The sequence below is a fragment of the Callospermophilus lateralis genome, chromosome 12 (assembly GCF_048772815.1).
Source record: "Callospermophilus lateralis isolate mCalLat2 chromosome 12, mCalLat2.hap1, whole genome shotgun sequence".
Taxonomy (NCBI): domain Eukaryota; kingdom Metazoa; phylum Chordata; class Mammalia; order Rodentia; family Sciuridae; genus Callospermophilus; species Callospermophilus lateralis.
The window spans coordinates 109,816,956-109,835,656 of NC_135316.1; the positions used below are offsets into that span (position 1 = coordinate 109,816,956).

General features: G+C 48.6%; 1 protein-coding gene across 8 annotated transcripts in view; it reads left to right on the forward strand.

The window, feature by feature from the left end:
- Window positions 1–18,701, forward strand: part of Arhgef7 (Rho guanine nucleotide exchange factor 7) — a 135,775-nt gene that overhangs the window by 111,526 nt on the left and 5,548 nt on the right. For 7 of the 8 annotated variants that reach the window (XM_076872624.1, XM_076872627.1, XM_076872628.1 and 4 more), the window contains 5 exons: window positions 1,377–1,455; window positions 1,642–1,781; window positions 3,582–3,806; window positions 6,246–6,339; window positions 10,109–10,198. In XM_076872624.1, coding sequence (XP_076728739.1) covers window positions 1,377–1,455; window positions 1,642–1,781; window positions 3,582–3,806; window positions 6,246–6,339; window positions 10,109–10,198 — 628 coding nt within the window. Of the gene's footprint in view, window positions 1–1,376; window positions 1,456–1,641; window positions 1,782–3,581; window positions 3,807–6,245; window positions 6,340–10,108; window positions 10,199–12,877; window positions 13,055–18,701 lie in introns of all 8 variants that reach the window. The other variant, XM_076872629.1, reaches the window with a different exon arrangement.

The following is an 18,701-nucleotide window of genomic DNA, read 5'->3' on the forward strand; positions in this document are numbered from 1 at the left end:
TGTTTTGTTTTGTCCCAGTAAGGACTAGGGCGTCAAGGAGGTGTGGCACTTATTCCAGAGTTGGGTGAAGCCTGGTGCTGCTCTGGCCTTGGGGTGGGCCTTATCCCCTGACAAGGCTGCCTTGCTGTTGCATTGGTGTCTCACCAGCAGGGTCCCACCTTCTTCTTTTTGACAGTTTCCCAGGGACATCCCTGTCCCCAGTGCAGGGAACCCCCATTGCAGGAACACTGGCTTTGGGGCTGAGGTGCATGCTGCTGCTGTGGTGTGCCAGGCAAAACATGAATCTGCAGCTTCATTTTCTTAGCATTTCTCACAGCTGTCAGCAGTCCTGTGCCTAATGGGTCTGGGAAAGGAGCATGTCTTGTGTTTTCCAGATGGGCCTGGCCTTGGTGTCAGCTGCTGTCTTGGCTGCTGAGCTTCAGGACATGGCTCCTCAGCCTCACACACTAACACTTTGGGTTGGATGATTGTTTACTTGGGAGGCGAGAATGGGGGACTGTCCTTGTGCTATAGGATGTGATTGCTTCTCTGGCCTCTGCCTACCTGATGTTGGGAGCATCTGCATGTTGTGATACTACCACATGTCTGGGGATGTCCCTTGTGTGTTGTGGGAGCTCTGTGTCTGGGTGCTGGTGCAGTCCCGCTCTTCTGCTTACAGTGGCTCCATGCAGCTTGGCTTAGAATAACCCCAACTTCCCTAAAGGCTTAGTCCAGTTGTGTGGTCTGTGTGCCCAGGGCAAGCTGTGCATTTGGAATACCATGTGATAGGCATAAGCTGTAGTGTTGTCTTTTCCCTCCAGGGAAGCAGCCTGTCCCTTAAGTACAGACCTTTGCTGCTGTGTTGTTTTGGAGGGTGACATTTGGGGCTAGCTCTGCTTTGTGTATGGGCATCAGCCTGGCCCCATTGTGTGTCTCCAGCAGACGTTCCCTGCTCAGATCCCTCAGGTTGGCTGCCTGCCCTGCAGTGCTTTAGCACAGCCCCTTTGCTGTGGGCAGACTGCATTGTAACTGGTAAGGCAGCCCATGTGCCTGACCCATCTCCCACCCTGTCTCTGCCTTCATGTGTTGAGCTTACTCCCTTCTGTGTCCTTTGAAACAGCTGTGATACACGTTAGTTTTGTTATAGTAGGTAATGTTTTTATGTCCTGGTGTTTGTTTAGAGTAATTGAACAGATGAAATTTTTCTTTGTTTTTTGAACATTCATCGTTCTGTAGGCTGATTCCTTACCTGAGAGTTTTCTTTATATTATGCGTGCACTGCCACAAGCAGCATGACACCATTGCCACCTCCAAAGTCATTTAATATTTATTTTAATAACAGAACTTCTTTACTAGAAAGGCACTAATTGCATTTTTTTGTGGGGGTTCTTTTTTAGGGAAAGCTACCAACGACAGGAATGACAATCACAAAGCTTGAGGACAGTGAAAATCATAGGAATGCGTTTGAAATATCAGGTGATAGGCACAAGCCGTGTGTGTGCTGTCTGTCCCCGCCAGGGAGGCAGCCTGTCTCTTGAGCGCAGACCTTGCTGATGCATTTTGGAGGGTGACGTTTAAGCATTGCTGAGTCGTGTTCTGGGTATGTGTGTGTATGTGCTTCCTGCCCGAGTTTCCACTTCAGCCTGTTTCCCTCCTTTCCAGGGAGCATGATCGAGCGGATACTGGTGTCCTGCAACAACCAGCAGGACCTGCAGGAATGGGTGGACCATCTGCAGAAGCAGACGAAGGTCACATCTGCGGGCAACCCCACCATCAAGCCCCACTCCGTGCCATCTCACACCGTAAGGGCTCCCGAGATCTCCTCCTCCCAGCTTCAAGTGGTGATGGCCTGTGGTGGGGCTGGCACTGGGTGCTCTTGTGTCACAACCCTCTGTCAGGCATTCTCATGAGTTGGTTGACATTTGTGGGACATGTGGCCTTTGCTCTGAATGGCCCCAAAAGACGGACTGGAGGGAGTGTTGCTACTAAAATCCCCCAGAAAGCACTGTCCATGGATGAGAAATTTTAGCTGTGTGTGTTATGTTTGTTTAAAAAAACAACAAAAAACACAGCAAATTATGGTAATGACGAGAAGGGCCAGATTCATGTTGAAGGCATAAAATATGGTTTTTGAGTCACTGTTTTGATTTTAAGAAATTTATTTTTCACTTTAAAAAGTTTAGCAGCTCTTTAGAGAGAACTTTTCAAAATGAATCAACACCAAAGTTTCAGTGTTTAAACCTCTCTGTACTGGTGTTTAGTAATGAATTGATGTCGAATAAACACTTATCATCTTTATCAAATAGTATTGAAAAACTGGGCAGATCTTTGAAAGAATGAATTAGGATTACGCAGCACTTTGAATTTGTGTTTTCTCACATCTTCATTGGGTGGGGGGGGGGGGCGCGGTTGGGATAGTTTTACCAGTGGTTCATTTTTCCTTTAGTGGTTCACCACTTTAAGCATTTCTGGGCCTCCCGCAATGAAGCCGGAGTCTTACTCTCATTTAGCATTAAGCACCGTCTTCTGAGTTTCCAACTGGAGGGGAATGAACCAAACATTACCTGCTGTGGCATTATTGCCAGAAGGGGTGTTTAAAATAATCTCATCTGGCTGTGCCGGTCAGCTGATTTTTTTATGGTTCCACCCCCTCACAGGGGCCAACTTTGGAGAGTGCAGGAGGCCACGGCTCGCACTCCCAGGCATGGGGTCTTCCCCTTTTGCCTGTGTTCCCATGTCATGAATATATTTAGAGAGTGGCCCCCAGGTTGCCGCTCCTCCTAGCTGCCTGTGTCACCTGTTGGCTGACTTAAGGCTGCTGGCTCCTGCTGAGTGCCACTTACTTTATTCAGCATTTTCTGCTTTCACTGTCAGTGTGATGGAATGGAGGCGGAGGGGTGTTCCAGGAATATGAACCTTATTAATGACACACCCTTATAAAAGTCAGATTTTGAATAGCTTGTTTTCACTAAGGCTAAGTTTTTCAGGAAAAGTTGTATTTTGTTTTATCCTGGATATTGGCAATTTTCTATCAAGGCCCAGGTTCTAGCTCTTTGGGGCTTTATAGACCTTTGATGCAACTCAACTTTGCCCTTTTAACATGAAAACGGTCATAGACAGGACTGGATCTGCTTGCTGTGTCAGGAGATGTTTCTCTCCTTCCTTTCCCTCTCCCTCAGCACAGTATCCAGGCCCTAGTGGACAGGGCAGATTGTCCCTCCCTAGCAGGCACTGGGCTAGTTGTGCAAGGATCACCAGGAAGTGAATCACGTGACTAGGGAGAGTGTTCTCCCCCTGTTGTCACATTCCAGTATAGGCAATGCCAGATGTCTTAGGAAATTCTGATGCTCCTGCAGAGTGATGAACCTTTTCCTAAATGTGGGAGGCCGGGCTTGAGTCCATGGTGCAGAACTGCTTTCTTCCAACAAGAGTAAGGCGTTCCTGTAGCAGACAGTGCCTGCAACCCTTTGCCCAGCCCAGAAATGGACCACTAAGCTTGTCTCCTACATCTAAGGAGCAGAGTGAGGTGCACATGCTCAGTCCTTTACGGGACTCTGCTGGTCTCATGCTCTCTCTGCTCTTCTCACTTTTGTCCCTGGCAGCTCCCCTCGCATCCTGTCACCCCATCCAGCAAGCATGCAGACAGCAAGCCCATGGCTCTGACACCTGCCTACCACACGCTCCCCCACCCCTCCCACCATGGTGCTCCGCACACCACCATCAGCTGGGGGCCCCTGGAGCCTCCAAAGACCCCCAAGCCCTGGAGTCTGAGCTGTCTGCGGCCCGCGCCCCCTCTCCGGCCCTCAGCTGCACTCTGCTACAAGGAGGTAAGGTTCTTTGGCCGCTCACACAATAGCCATTCTGTCTGTGTGAGTTTCTTGTTCTGTACTTCATTCCAGTTTTTGTTTCAATGAATTCAGAAATGAAAATTCCATGTTTCTGTGACATAAAAAAATGCAAATTAGTTTCATGAGAGCAGCGAAGTAGAGTCACTTTGGTTCTCTTACCATTCCCTTCAACTGTTAGGGTCTCAGGAGACATGGGGGATGGGTGTACACACTTGCTCGGGTGTGCACCTAGGGCAGGAGCTGGGGAGGGACAGGCCCCAAATAGTCATGACTTGCGTGCCTTTGTGCTACACCTCTTAGCCCATTCTTTCAGTTTGAGATCCTATCCGTGAAGAGAAAATTTACAAATAATGTAAACAGTCATGTCAGGCGATGCTCCTTGAACTTGTGAGGAGTTGTGGTGCAATCTGCAGTCTTCTTCATTCTGACTGGGTCTTGTTCCAAACGTGAGGTGCACCTCATGTCAGGTGCCATTCCTAGTAAGTCCATCTGCCCCTGCGCCTGCCCTGAGCAGGAGGGGAACACCCTGAGAGTGCATCCTGAGAAGTGCCTTCACCTGAGGACACTGGTTATTGATGTGCGCGTATGAGAAGAGTGTGAGTTTGTGAACAGAGAATGTGCATGCTTGTGAGTGTGCATGTGATAAGGAGTCGTGCATGAGTGTGTGAGGATAAGAGCAATTGTGTAAGTGTGAAAGAATAAGCTTGTGCGAGAATGAATGCATGAATACGAGCACACTTATAAGTGCAAGATAAGTGGGCTTATGAGTTTGAGAATGAGAGTGGGCTTATGAGCATGTGTGGAAATGAGTGTGGGTGTGCAAGATGAGCGTGCTTGTGAATGTGAGAATTAAAGTGAGCTTGTGAGCATGTGAAAATGAGTATTAGAGTGCAGTTGTGAGCACAAGTGTGGGTATAAATGCATAAGAACAAGTGTGCAAATGAGCATAGTTGTATGTGGTGATATGCCGCATCCTGGCCTGGAGCCTGCATATCCAACCAGGGGCCACATCGCCAGGGTTGCTGGGGCAGACCCTTCTTCCATTCATGCCAGCAAAGCAGGAGTACTATCTGCGAAATTTCAGTCAGCCTTTACGTTGTGCTTAACTCATTAAGGGTCTTGCCGAGAGTCATCCCAGACAGAAGTTTTTAATTGTGGGTAGCTGCATGAAGGATATTGATGTTCTTTGTTAGTGTTGTGGTATAAAGAAAAAGTGAGATAATGCAGGCAAGCACTGATGGAGGTTTAATTACTGGAGACTGCTGGACGAAGGAGTAGAAGGGGTGAGGGAGGGTCACGGAAGCAAGCTTAAGCATGTTGGTTGTGATACGTCACACTCCAATTACTTTTAGATGCCAGGAGAGAGAAGTGCGTTCATTCTTTGCTTACAGCTTGTTATTTCCAGTGCCTTAAAACCCTAGTGAGAAGTCGTCCCTAGGAACAGAGTTGGCAAAGAAGATGGAGCCCTGGAGTGCTGCCCATCAGGCCGCCTGGTGGGTGCAGGGTGTGGGCAGAGGTGCTGGATCCTGTTCCCTGAGCCCTGGTGTGCAGGTGCCTGCTGGGCAGGGCAGGGCAGGGCAGGGCAGGGCACTGACCTCTCCAGGGGTCTTGGCAATTTCTTCTGAGTCAGAGAAGCAGTGGAGCCCACGTTGGAAGTGGTTCTTCAGAAACTGATTCCTGGGGCACTGAGAAGACCTTGCATATGTTCATTTACAGAGAAGATTTTGAAGTGGTAGCATCAGAAGTCAGGCTCTGTTCCCTTAGTGCTTTGAGTTGGGTCCTGTAGCATGTCTGCCCCGAGTGTGGGACCGAACTGATGGAGGGCAGCCTTCTTTAGTATCTATGTCCAGCATGTGCTCAGCAGTTGAGACGTCACCTGTCCCATCACCTCCACTTAGTTTTCACCTCAGGATGAAGATGTGCCAAGTGGGCAGGGCAGGTGGTCCCTCCCAAGCTGGCATGGGACTGGCTGTGCGTGCGCCACAGCTGTGCCTGGGCCCAGAGCAGTGGGTGTGTGGCCTCTCCCTGGAGGCTTCAAGCACTTTGCTACAGGAGCTGACTTGCCTTGGTTCCCTCACCTCTTCCTAGTCAGCTGTGCCAAGCAGGTCTGCTCCATAGTTGCCAAGCCCAGCTCCCACCGCCTGCCCTTTCTCTCCTGCCAGTGGGGACCTCTGCCACTTGCCATCCCAGGACTGGTAAGACCCAGGTAGCACAAGGGTCCCTGTTGGAGTTGAGGGGATCAGTGGTGAATGCTGTTCCGCTGTTCCACTCTTCCACTCTTCCACAGCTGGCAAAGGCCACGTGAGAGTTGAGGGAATTGTGTGTGGCTGCTTTGCCTTGGGGGCACTGTCCTGACACCCAGGAGAGCCGGCAGGTTTTGGCATCTGTCATTGTTTCCTGTCCTTTGTGTTTCCCCAGGATCTTAGTAAGAGTCCCAAGACCATGAAAAAGCTGCTGCCGAAGCGCAAACCTGAACGGAAACCTTCAGACGAGGAGTTCGCCTTGCGGAAAAGTAAGTCCCTATACTGGGTGTGGGGGCTTAGCGTGCACGGTGGAGAAGCGGCTGGAGAAACAGTTATGGTCTTCCCATAACTGCAGGCAGCAGGGCCTACTCCTTGAGGTGGGACCAGCAGATGGGCAGGAAACATGGGTTAGGAGGCTGGGGGAAGGACTGTGCTGTAAATGGGGCCTTACCTGCTCTTATCCACTTGGCCCATGAAGCCTGACATGCTAGGATTCCTAGAGTTTCCTCTCTAAGGCTGTGGCTTGTTCTGTTCACATATCAGGATCACAGTCCTTGCTGTCTCTTGCTGGGGGACTCAGAGGTAAGCTTTCATAGGCTCCGGGGAGCTGGAAGCAGTCTCTGCCCTACCTTGGGGTCCTACACTGTGCTCACAGGGAAACTCACACTAAGGTGCTCAGGCCATAGCTTTGGGATTCATAAAGTTAGTCATTTGCAGAACTAGTGGGAAGTTTCCCTGCCCTGCTTCATGCTGGGTGAGATTTGCCCCATGGGACATACAGCAGTGTCTGAAGACACTGTAGTTGTCACAGCTGGGTAAGGGCTACTACCCTCAATGGTAGACCAGGGGTATCACACAGCATCCACCCAGCACACAGACTCATCTTACCCAGCACATTAGGCCTGATGACTGCTGCAGAGGGGCGCAGCAAGCATGTGGCCATCTAGGGGACTGCCCAGGGCTGAAGGAAAGCTCCTGGTGGGGACAGGGCATGATCATTCCACCCTGATGTCCCTCCCTGCAGGACAGAGCCCATTAGCCAGCAGGTGCCAGCAGGGGTCTTCCGCAGGCCTTGCAATTTTCGGGAGTCACTTTTCTTTTCACTGTACTCATTGGGACCCTTAAGGGGTTTATTTCCAAAAGAAGGCCCAAGGGAGAGATTTTTTACTCAGAACTTGAGGGTAGTTGGCATCACCAGGAAAGGTGCCAGCTTGGCCCAGCAGCTCTGATCCAGGTGCTAAGCAGCAGCTTCTCTATCCTTTGTGTGAGGCCATTTTAATGTGGGGGAAGCCAGTGAGACAGCAGCTTCTTGAGCAGCTCCGATGCGGACGCCCTGTCCTTGTGTGTGTCACCTGGTGTGGGTGGCTGTACTGCCTGCTCCTTGCCCTGGTGCACAGGTTCCAGTCCACCAGAGCAGTGTGTGCAGTCCTTGTGAGGTGTGCCTAAGGCTTGGCTAGGCCCACTGCGTCCTCCTGGCTGCCACTGCTTGCTGTGCAGGGGAGATGAGGCTGGGCTCCAGGATGTCTGGTGGCCCTCTCATAACAGGTATTTGCTCAGCACCTTCTGTGTGGAGCACACATCTATGTCATGGGTGCCATGACATAGACGCAGGTGCGCTCGTCAGTCACTGGCAGACACTTAGCCCTGTCTTTGTGCTGGTATGAGAGACACAGCTGTGAAAGAAGGAAACATCCCTGACCTCCTAGAGCTCAGGTTTTGCAGAAGACAGAGGAGAAACGAGACAAACTCTCAGTGCATGTCTGGGGAGTGCTCAGACTGGCCGGGGCTGGTGGGATGGCTTCCATGCAAGGGCAGTATCTGAGTAGAGGCATTGCAGTCTCTTCAGCCCTGGCTGCAGGTGCAAGAAGGGGCTGCCTGGGGAGTGAGGGACTGGTGATGCCAGAGCCCTTGCGGTGCCTCAGGCAGTGGGGTGCCTCAGGGTCCAGAGGCCTCGCCTATTGCATGAGAGCAAGCAGGCTGAAGCAAAAGTGGAGCCGGGTCATGAGGGTGAGAGGGGATGGTAGTGGGCCCAGGTTGATGGTGATGGTAAAATGTGGGCAGATGTCCTGGTTGGGGGTGCTGAAGGAAGGTAGGACCTATGGTAATGGTTCTCTGGGTGGGATTTTCCCCAGGGCACATTAAGCAATGTCTGAAGACATTCTAGTCCTTACAGCTGGGTGAGGGCTACTGTCCTCTGTGGTAGAGACACAGCATCCTACAGACTCATCTTGTGCAGCAGATAAGCAGTGTGATGGCTGGGGGTACAGGCCCACAGGCCTTGTATGTGAGGCCTGTGATTTTCAGCATTGTGGCCTTGGGGTGCACTACAGGAGCCATGATGGACAGGGCAGGCACAGGGCTGGGGCAGCCAGAAGGATGTAGAGCATGAGGCTCTCAGGAGGTATCCAGGAGCAAGTATTAGCTGGATGGTGAACATATGATTCGATGTCCGGGGAAGGCCCAGACTCGGGTGAAGATGTGTTATTTCAAGCACAAGTTTGGGCAGATGCAGAGGAGAAGCAGTGGGTATCCAAGTGCCCTGCCCTGCAGTCCTCGCATGTGAGGGTCAGGAGGACCTGTGAGACAGAGGACTAAAGGAAATTCTGTGTAAGTGGTCTCTGTGACAGTGCCACGTATCACGGGTGCAGGTGAGCCTCACTGCTTTAAGCCACTGTGATTTCATAAGTTGTTTCAGCCTTTATTGCATCCAGGATCCCAGCGTTGTTCTAGTCTATGAAACGGCTCAGACCACACAGCAAGTGTGCGATTCCCCGCCTTGGCTACTTGCATCTGCCCACAGTAGATCAGCATGGTGGTTTGTTGAAAGCCAGAGCTGTTTTCAGATTCCTACCTCATTCTCTGCCTTCCTTTGTATTCAGCCATGTCTCACATGGGCAGTTGGTTGCATCAGCTGGACTGATAGGGTCCCCACAAAGACACAGTCCTGCACCACCACAGGGAACAGCCTGCCTTTGGAAGTTCCCTGTAGGAGCCCTCGGTGGAAGTGGACTTCTGGCCTCTGAGGAAGTGGGTTGTTATAGGAGCCTGTCAGAAGATTGCTTCCACTTAGTGAGATTTAGGCCTTTTCTTGGGAGCTCTTAAGTTCTTGCATTGTGAGTTATTGTCTAGTAATGAATATTGGGTTTGAATACTGGTATGAATTTTACTCTCTCAAAATGACATCGAGGCTTCATTGTTATACCACTATTAATACTTTAGCCTTCTGTTCTTTCCACATTTTCTATTAGAGTAGGTGAGCCTTTTAAAATAGGTACCCAAGTAGTATCTTAGGAAAGAAAGAAAACAGAAAAAGAGGAAGATAAAGAAAATAAGCCGCTTGCCCATATGTGTAACACCTCTTGGGTGCACACTGATGTGAGAGCCTGTGCCCACTGCCACTGCCTTGGGCTTTAACCCTGTGTGCTTGTGCCTGCTCTCAGTGGAGACAGGGCCAGTGTCCAAGAGCCGGCTCAAGGAAGGGCTCTGCAAGAAGGCTGTGAGGAGTGCTGACCTGGCTTGTGAATTTTGTAGATTGACCTCTAAGGTAGGAATTTGTGTTAGAGGGAAGCTCCTTTGCAGGCCTGCATCCGATGCCTTTCGAGGTCACTGCCCACCTCTGCTGGTGTTGGTGTTGTCGGGTTGGTTTTGAGGATGTGAGCCCAGGCTCTTGTTGATGAGGTAGAATGGCTTTTCTTACTACCTGTGCTTTTGTGAGTTGCTGACTCTTTTCTCTTATCCTTTTTTAATTTATGTGGGAGGGGCCTCCTTTTTTTAATGGCTTAGCAAGACAGCTAAGGATAGCAGCCCTTTGCTAGATAAATTACAGATAAAAATATTTTAAAAACTGAAAAATCCTTTTTGAGTATACACATTTGTAGATATTAAGAGAACAGTTGCCTGACAAGAAAATAAAAGGAGGGCTCTTCTCACCTGCTGATGTCAGCTGAGTTGATGCCTCTGAGCACACCCTGACGACAGCTTGTGGAGTGTGGCTGTGGGATGTGTGTTTGGTAGTGATGCCTCTGCATCTCTCTGCAGGCACGGCGGCTCTGGAAGAAGATGCTCAGATTCTGAAGGTTATCGAGGCTTACTGCACAAGCGCCAAGACACGGCAGACCCTCAACTCAAGTAAGTTTCACAGGAGCGCGCTGGGATGTGTGTTCTCGTCACAATCTAAACGTTGCTCCATGCCTGAGCTGTTCTGAGGGAGGGAAGGAGGGAGGTCTCAGAGATGTATCAAGCAACACACAGGGAGCCCTGAGTCCCTGAGTCATGTGAGCAGGATCTGAGCTTGAGCAGAGCAGCAGCGTGGTGTTCTGGCCAGTGTTCTCCATAGGGCGCTGCCAGCATTCCTAAGGCTTGCACCTAGCTGTGTTCAGATGATGGTAGAAGGCTACTTGTTCAGCCCTTCACATTGCTGGTGTAAGGTAGGGACTCGGGCTTGTTTTTTTAAAGCTCTTCAGAATTGTTAAATATTGTCCAAAATATAAACCTAGAGTGAGGCTTCTGTTAGCTTCCCTTTCTTTTTCTTATAAATATTTGGAAATAAGCACAAACTACCTTAATTTGGTTGACTGATCACCACAAAATTTACCGTGTCTTATATATAATGTTTAAGTAGAAACAGTTCAGTCTGTGGTGTGAACAGGGAGGAGGTGGCTTTTCACATCTCCCTGGCAGGGGTGAAGGCAGCACAGTATGGCGGCAGCTGGGCATCAGTGCATGGCCCAGGGGGGCCTCTCCACCTCAGTGGGCCTCTTGGCCTGCTGTCCTTATTTTGGGGGCTTTTCTTGGCCTTGGAGACCTGGGTGGCTCAGACATGACCTGGGCATAAAAGCTGGCTTCCCCTTGGTGAGTTTGGGTTCTTCCGCCGTGGCTTTTGGCAGAGCACGTCCCTCCGGTCTTCATTCTCATGCCTGCAGGTGGGGCGGTTCAGCTTAGCGTGTGTCCTACTTAAACTAATGCTGAAAACCAGAAACAGGGGACAAGGACTTTGTAGCCGGTACAGCTTTGTCAGAGGTGCCTGTGGCTGTGAACATAAGCTAGCCATCAGGGGCCAGGTAGATGTGTGTGGCCTGAACCTTTTTTACATTTCTAGTGTCTTCATTTAGATTTTTTTCTAGTGGTCAGCACAGTCCTTGTTCTGGTGAAGTCTACTCTCTGGTGAAGGTGCCTATTGTAGTGACTGGTCGAGGGATGGGAAAGAAGTGGGAAGGCTTGGGTACTCCAGCAAACTAGAACACCAACGTTTGCAGTTAGGCAGTCATTTGTAAGTGCGGAGTATTGTGATTAAAGGTATTACATTTTCATAATTTGTTAGTGATTATATTTTAGGTAGACTAGACTATAAAATGTTTGTAAGTTTATGGATTTTGAATTTGGGATTTTTAAAAAGTAGTCCTCTGAATTTCAGTTACTTGAATAAAGTTTAACTTAGTAGTCTCAGCTGAAGGTCCTAGTCTCTCAAGGGTGTGTGTGCTTTGTGGGCCTCACAGGGCCACCTTATGGCTTTGCTGCTGCCAGGTATGCCAGAGGGATGACCTGCAGCTTCCATAGAGCCTTTCTTAGTGCAATGTCCATGTCAGCGTGTCCACTCTTCCCATGCAAGAAAGCATTGGTCAGTAGTCTGATTTGCTTTTGGTTGATACTATGGGCAGAACTGCCTGGGACAGAGAGGATAATCAGCCAAGGCGTCGACCTCACACTGCCAGCACAGGTGGTGATGAGGCATGCATGTCTGTGCAGGAGGGCACCCTTCCTCACCAAGAGGAGATGACTCACAGTGCAGCAGCTTTGGCATGTTAATGTGCAGTAACAACATCTTTTAGAAGGAGTTTATTTTTCCAGAATTCAGCTCAGTTCAGTGTGCATTTGGATCTGAGTATTGATTTTTGCTCAAGGAAGTAGTGACCTGCACAGACTATGGAGGCTTAGTTCACATGCAGTCTGCACAGAGGCTACTTGCTGCTGTGGCTTCCAGTCCCCTTCACAGCCCTGTCTCCCTGAGGGAGGCCCTTTGCTGCCCTGCATGCTCTCGTGCCCAGCTGCCTGCCAGGTTCACTGCTCTCTATCCCAGCTGTTCCCTGCCTATTGCCATTCTCCTCTTAGCATAGTAGCATCGCCTGTTCATGCCTGTCATCCTGATGGGGAAAGGCCTGCACCAGGTTGATAACATTGTGAATAAACTCCACCTCTGCTCTGGCAAGCCCCACAAGCAGTAGTGGAAGGGCCAGGCGCCCTCTTTTGCACTGATTGTAGGTTGATAAGGTAAGTTTAGACCCCTGCTGGTGATGTATAGCTTGCAGAGATCAAGAAGTAAGTCAAAACATATTTGACATTATTTTGCATTTAATGCATTTGTTCACTGAATAGGCAGTAGTTTCAGCTACATAAATGGTACCTTTTATATATAATGTCCTGAGACCATTTATTAATAGAAGTAGTTAATTGTCAAGTGTTTATGGAATCATCATTTGGACGTGGGCAAATCTGTAGAAAATTTTTTAGGTGAGTGCTTTATCTTAAAAAAAGAGCAATTAGAGATAATATTGGATATAGGTTTATTAAAACAACTGATCTAGTGTTGTTCTGAGGGTTGTGCTAATAATTAATAAGTTCATTATTTAAAACCCAGCCATAAATAAGGAGAAATAAGCATTGTTGCCATTTTTTTAACAATATTTTCTCTTTTCCTTCTCTTCCCATCACCTTTTGCTTTTGTTTCATGTTTTGGTTGTGGCTCTTCCTGTTCGTCCTCCTCATCCCACCTCTGCCTGTCGCACCTGTCACTCCACCCCCCCGTCTTAGCATGGCAAGGCACTGACCTGATGCATAATCACGTCTTGGCTGATGACGACCAATCAAGTCTAGACTCCTTGGGTCGTCGCAGTAGCCTTTCTCGTTTGGAGCCCTCAGACCTCTCGGAAGACTCTGAGTATGACAGTATATGGACAGCCCATAGTTACAGAATGGGTTCTGCATCTCGTAAGAGCTGTTGCTCATATATCTCTCACCAGAACTAATGCACTTCTGAGCTTTTCTTAACCAATGCTTGTTGTATCGCAGCCTGCTTTTCTTAGATGTTTCTTGCTGTTCCTTGTCTCTTTTATGTGATATTTTAACAACTTTTGAGAGTGTTCCTGGTATTTTCCATTGTACCTCCTGGAGGCTTAATTGCCAATCTGAGTATGCATTCAAACTGCTGCCTGTTGAGGAAGATGATGGGTTCACATGAGCCTGTACCAAGGGTGCTTTCCCCAATGGAGCGTTGTTTTATACAAACTCAAAATGTTTTTTTTTTTTTTTTTCTCCTGTGTAGCGACTGTTTCATTTCTTTTTGGATACAGCTGTATGAACACTTTTGTATTTTATACCAGAACCACACAGGTTTGTGATCTTAAGTGCCAGCAACACAGAGGAGACTCTGGCCTTATGTAGGAACTTAGGTTTTTTTATGTGTAACATTTGACCAAGTAGCTGTGGCAAGGCACTGAGAGGAGCATCTGTAATGAGGCTCCGAGTGCGAGTGATGCGCGTCATGCTGCTGTGCAGTGCTGTGTGGCTCTGGTCCTGGCAGGTACACAGAAGGGCAGGTGTTGCATTTTTCAGAGCTGTCTTGACCCCCATAGCTCTGTGCCCTCATGTGTCCTGCATGTGGCGTTTGTGGGGAGCTCCTCTTTCCAAAGGTGAGCTCACAGTTGCAATGCAGTCACTGATCATTACAGCACATCCCCTGCCTTGTTGGGACTGCAGCCATGGCACTGAAATGCTGAGCTGCTCTATTCAGAGCCCCAGCACTACAACTTTAGGTCCAAAGTCGGAAGCATCTCCCCCCTGCAGAGTAGGCTGTGCGCAGAGTGTGCAGGGTTGTCGCTTGGCTTCCATCACGGCAGCTGCCCCTGACATCCACGCTGCGCTGTCTGTGAGAGCCGCAAGCACACCCTTGCTTCCAGCAGCCACCTACAGTGAAACTCCGTTCACAGCCCTGCAGAATTAGCCCGACGCCTCACTGTGTGGGTCGGGGAAGGCACAAGGCTGCCATGTCCCTTGGAGAAAACCACCCTGCCTTCCTGGGATTGGTTGTAAGGAGTTTTCACTGGCCTCCCTTGGGCTGATGTCGCTTGAGAAAGACTGAATGTGGTGTGTTGCATTCAGTTGCAGCAGCACGCCCACGCCTGATCATGGCTTTGGGGGCAGAACCGTCTTCTCCCTCACACGCTGTTTGGTGTTAAAATGGAACCTCTTGGTTGTATTTTACGTGTCCACTGGAACCAGCCTCAGAGACAGGATGTCATGGTGAATCGGAAATAACATTATTTCCTTTCTAGGGTGCTGGAGTTCCGGGTGGCAGTGGCATCTCTCCACCACCCCTCGCCAGCCCGCATGCTCAGTGTTGTGCATTGTGCGCTCTGACGCAGTGCCGAGCCTGGGAACTGGACCCTGCTGCTTGCCCGCCAGCGGTGCTAGTGAACTCCTGGTGGGGCGTGCTGCTCAGCAAGCTGGGTGCCATGTCTGCCGGAGTGAGGCGAGGCACAGGGTCCTGGGGCACCAGTGTGTTCCCACAGCCACAGAGCTTTTCGCACCAACTGGAGATTTCATATTTTTATATCAATTAGTAAAATAAGAAAGTTGAGGAGCAGTCTTCTGAAATTAGCACCCAGTATTAATCTATAGTAGAGACGAGGTTTGCGTGTATTCAAATAGCAAGTGGAGATTTTTGACAAGTCTAATACAAAGTTTTTATACTTACCTAATATCATGCAATGGATTTAGAAGCAATTTCATTTTTATATCACACAGAGTAATGCTCTTTTTTGGAATTCACAGAATACCTGCTTTGGGACTGTGGTAACTAGCGCAGCAGCTTCGATGCCTTGGCTGCGCCTTCGTTGGTGCGGTTGCCAGTTAGTGCTGCGAGACCACAGTGAGGTGCAGCCGCTGCACTTGGACTTCCTTCAGCCCAAGTCTCATTTGATTGTCATCAGTTTCTCTGCACCAAAGTTCTGATGCTTTGCCATCATTTCTTTTTGTATCAGTGAAAGCCACTTGATGATTTTTGTTGATGATGAGATCACTACAGAATAATAGTCTGGCTTTTTCTTTATTTGAATTCATTTCAAAATCTGACACCATTGGCTTTTTTGACCTGGTTAGAAGTGTTAGTGCACAGGCCTGGAAGATGGTCTTCGTGTAGCAGGTGACAGACATCCAAAGGCCAGCCTGTGTACTTCCGTGGGACGTCATTCGTGCTCACACTCGAACCTCAGGCTTCTGCAAGCCTGCCTTCTGATATGGTTGATTTCATGACAGAAGGTTGAAGGTTGGGCTAGGAGGCAGGTCTAGGCCAGCGTCAGACCTTCTACAGATGTTCCCATTGAACTAACATGCGCCAGAAGTATTTAATACGCTATCTAATTTTGTGTTTTGCCTAAAATTGCCAAAACACAGTAATGTGTATATAGTGGTATAAGATCTTGGACAAAAGCTATATATTGTGCTCTTTATCTGTGAATGGGAAAAGCCATTTTTAGTACATGACTGCCATTTGAAAATTCACTTGGATGTATATCTGAATGTTGCATTGTATTGTACAGTATGCATATTATTGTTTGTGGTTGCATATGGCAATGAAGTGTTTGTTTTATATAAAAAAAGACATGTTATGTACAGTTGAAATAAATTTTGCATTTGCTAGCCCATGGCTTTTAATATTTGTTCCGTGGGGGAGGGGAAGAGCACAGTTTGCCGCTGACACAGCAGGACTTTTCTCCCCACCACTGCGTCTCCAAGGCAGACCAGGCCGCGGGCCTGGAGTGTCTGCCTCCGAAAAGGAGCTGGGGCTTTCTTAGGCTGGCTGTGCACTAGATAATACAAGGGCATTCCTGGCCCATTCTTTTGTTTTATATCCCTTTCTTTTTTAAAAAACAAATTTTTAATCACTGGAAGGTCTGTCTTCAAAAAAGAATCATTATTGGTTTGGGGGCACAAATGGAAAAAAGCACAACTTTTAAATTTTTTAAATTTAAACTAAAGTCAGCATTTTCCTTTTGTTTTACAAAGTGCATGCCCATGACTCAGAAGAGGAAAGCAAGCAGAGTAAAAGGAAGGAAGAAGTCGCTGGTGCAGTGCAGGGCTAGGCTGAGGTGTGGATGGAGAGCTCTCAGGGAAGAGGCCCGCCTTCTTTCCCTAGGAAGGAAAAGCGGGCTCCAGCCTCAGAGCCGTGGAACAGCATGGCCTGCGTGGACTTGGAGAGTCTGCCAAGTAGGTTTCTAAGTGGAATGCTTGGTCCCTCCCAAAGTCTCCTCCTTAGTTGATGTAGTTGGTGCAGACTGGGAAGGTCACAGGCCTAAGAGGGAAAGCACCAGATGGATGGACGGACTGACCGCTGGCCCCTAGACAGCCGCTCTGCTGACAGGCTCAGCCTACACACACATCACACCTGCCGTGAACTTGACCTTGAGGCTCTGTGGTTGTGTGTCATCAGTGTGTGCCCTCCCCCCCCCCCCAGTGGTGTTCCAGCAGCCAGGACGACAGCACAGACAGGTCATGGAGTCCCAGGTGATCCCTGCTCTGCTATAGCCTGAGCATGTCACCTCATCCGTAAGGTAGAATTGCTAGATGAGATCTGTGTTTCTCACACTAAGGTCCATAGTCCTTGAGACCTGGGGGAAGGTTCTGAGACGTGGCTAATGATGTGTTCCCACAGGATCACACCTTGTGTGGAATGGATGCTGCCATGGGCACCCAGGGGCTACTCATGTCTCTGCCATGTGACACTAGTGCTCCTAAAGTGACCATGTGGACTGTCCCAGCAGGCCTCGAAGGGTGGACATTGTGCACCTGCAGGCACATTAGAGTCCTTCAGTATGAGGAAGTGCGGGATTGGTAGTACAGAGTAGTGTTTTGTTGTGTTACGTTTTTCTTATTCCCGCCTCCATACAGAAACAGTGAGTCCAGGGACAAATCAGCAGTTGTTTGTCTTTTCAGACTTAGGTCTGTAGGCTAGTTAGTACCGCTCAGACTGTTACCCAGAAAACCCAAGATGCTAATGTGGATGCTGAAAAAAATGTTGAGCACTCAGATGAATTTCCGACATCCCAGGAGCGGAGTGCTGTGGCAAACCTCAGCAAACCCATAATGCTGTGCAGGGCACGGTGAATCTCCAGGCAGCGGCTGCAGAACGTGGCATTTCCTGAGCCTCCCCTACTGTTCCCAGCTCCACAAAGTCGAGAAGCTCAGCTCTCCCTGTCCTGGAGCCACCTAAAACCTGGGCATGTGTCTGAAGCCCAGTTGTGGGGTTTTAAATTAAGTGCTAGACCATTCTTTACTTGTTGTGCTGTTAAGTGTTTTTCCTAGCCTAGGTAATCAGGAAAATTGTGCCACGGTCCCTCTAAGAATACTTTAATAATATCTGAGATTAGCCAACTTATTTACAAACCTGGTTAGAAAATATTTCTTTATTGTTTTGTTGAAAGATTTTTCACTTTTTTTTTTGTTATTTTATAAAAATATGTTATACTGAAACTGGACAGATGATTGGCATTGCATGAACTCCTCGGCAAACTTCTGATCTTGATTCATAAGCCTCTTGGCTCACCTCAGATTGATCAGCAGCATTATCCACGTTGCAGTGTTTCAGGAACAGAGCAGTTACGTAGTACATTCTGTCTGTAATATTTATTCTCATACTTACTGTAGCCATTTAATGTATTTGCAAACGTGAGATCGGAGTCATGCATATACAGCCATTTACTGGTCCTCATAGGTTTTAGGTCCTCAGATTAATTATGTTACTTAGAAACTTGAGGCATTTATCCATGAATTTGTTTGGTAAGAAATAGTTGTAAAACAGGGTTTAATCCTCAGTGTTTAATGTAGAGATGGTAATGAGCTGAGACTCCTAACCAGAGTCACTTGGGGCACGTGACCCTCACATCTCATAGCACCTCCTTTCTCGAAGAGTGGTGTCCTTTGTGACTTTATCTTACTCGTTTGTAAGCAGTGTACTCATTGTACTGGTAGAATTTAATCTGCCTGAGTGTATTTACATAGAACCTCTCTACCTCCTCTTTCTCCATGGTCCTTTTGAAGATGTGTATTGCAAGTTGAACAGGACACATTCCCCATTGATGTCTCTTTTGACTCTGAGGTAGTCATCAGTCATCTGGACCCAAAGTAGGGCTCTTGGGGACTTTGATAACTGTAGGAAAATCAGGATCTACTGAATTATGTACTGTGACCAGCTTGCTTGTCTTCACAGGGAAGATTAAGTGGAGCCCTTTGTTGTCTACACTGGGGTATAAATATCTGATTCTTTGGAATCCTTCTGTGTTTTGCTGGGCAGATATCACATGAGTTAACTTTTCCTTTGAAAGACAGGTAACAGAAGTTTGGATAAGAGGCACAGGAGACTTTTCATCTGGCTGGTACCTGTGCTTTCCCTGCAGTTCTCTTATGGTCTGCATGGCCCGCGGCATTCCCCACTAACAGGAAAAAGCCTAGAAGGAGGCAGCCTGCAGTCCCGGGAGGTCTCTCATGGTCTCTTGTCACCTAGAGGGGGTCTCTGCCTCTCTGCTGGACCTGTCAGAGGTCTGGGGGCTGATGTGGTCAGCCTGGTGATGCTTTAAAAATG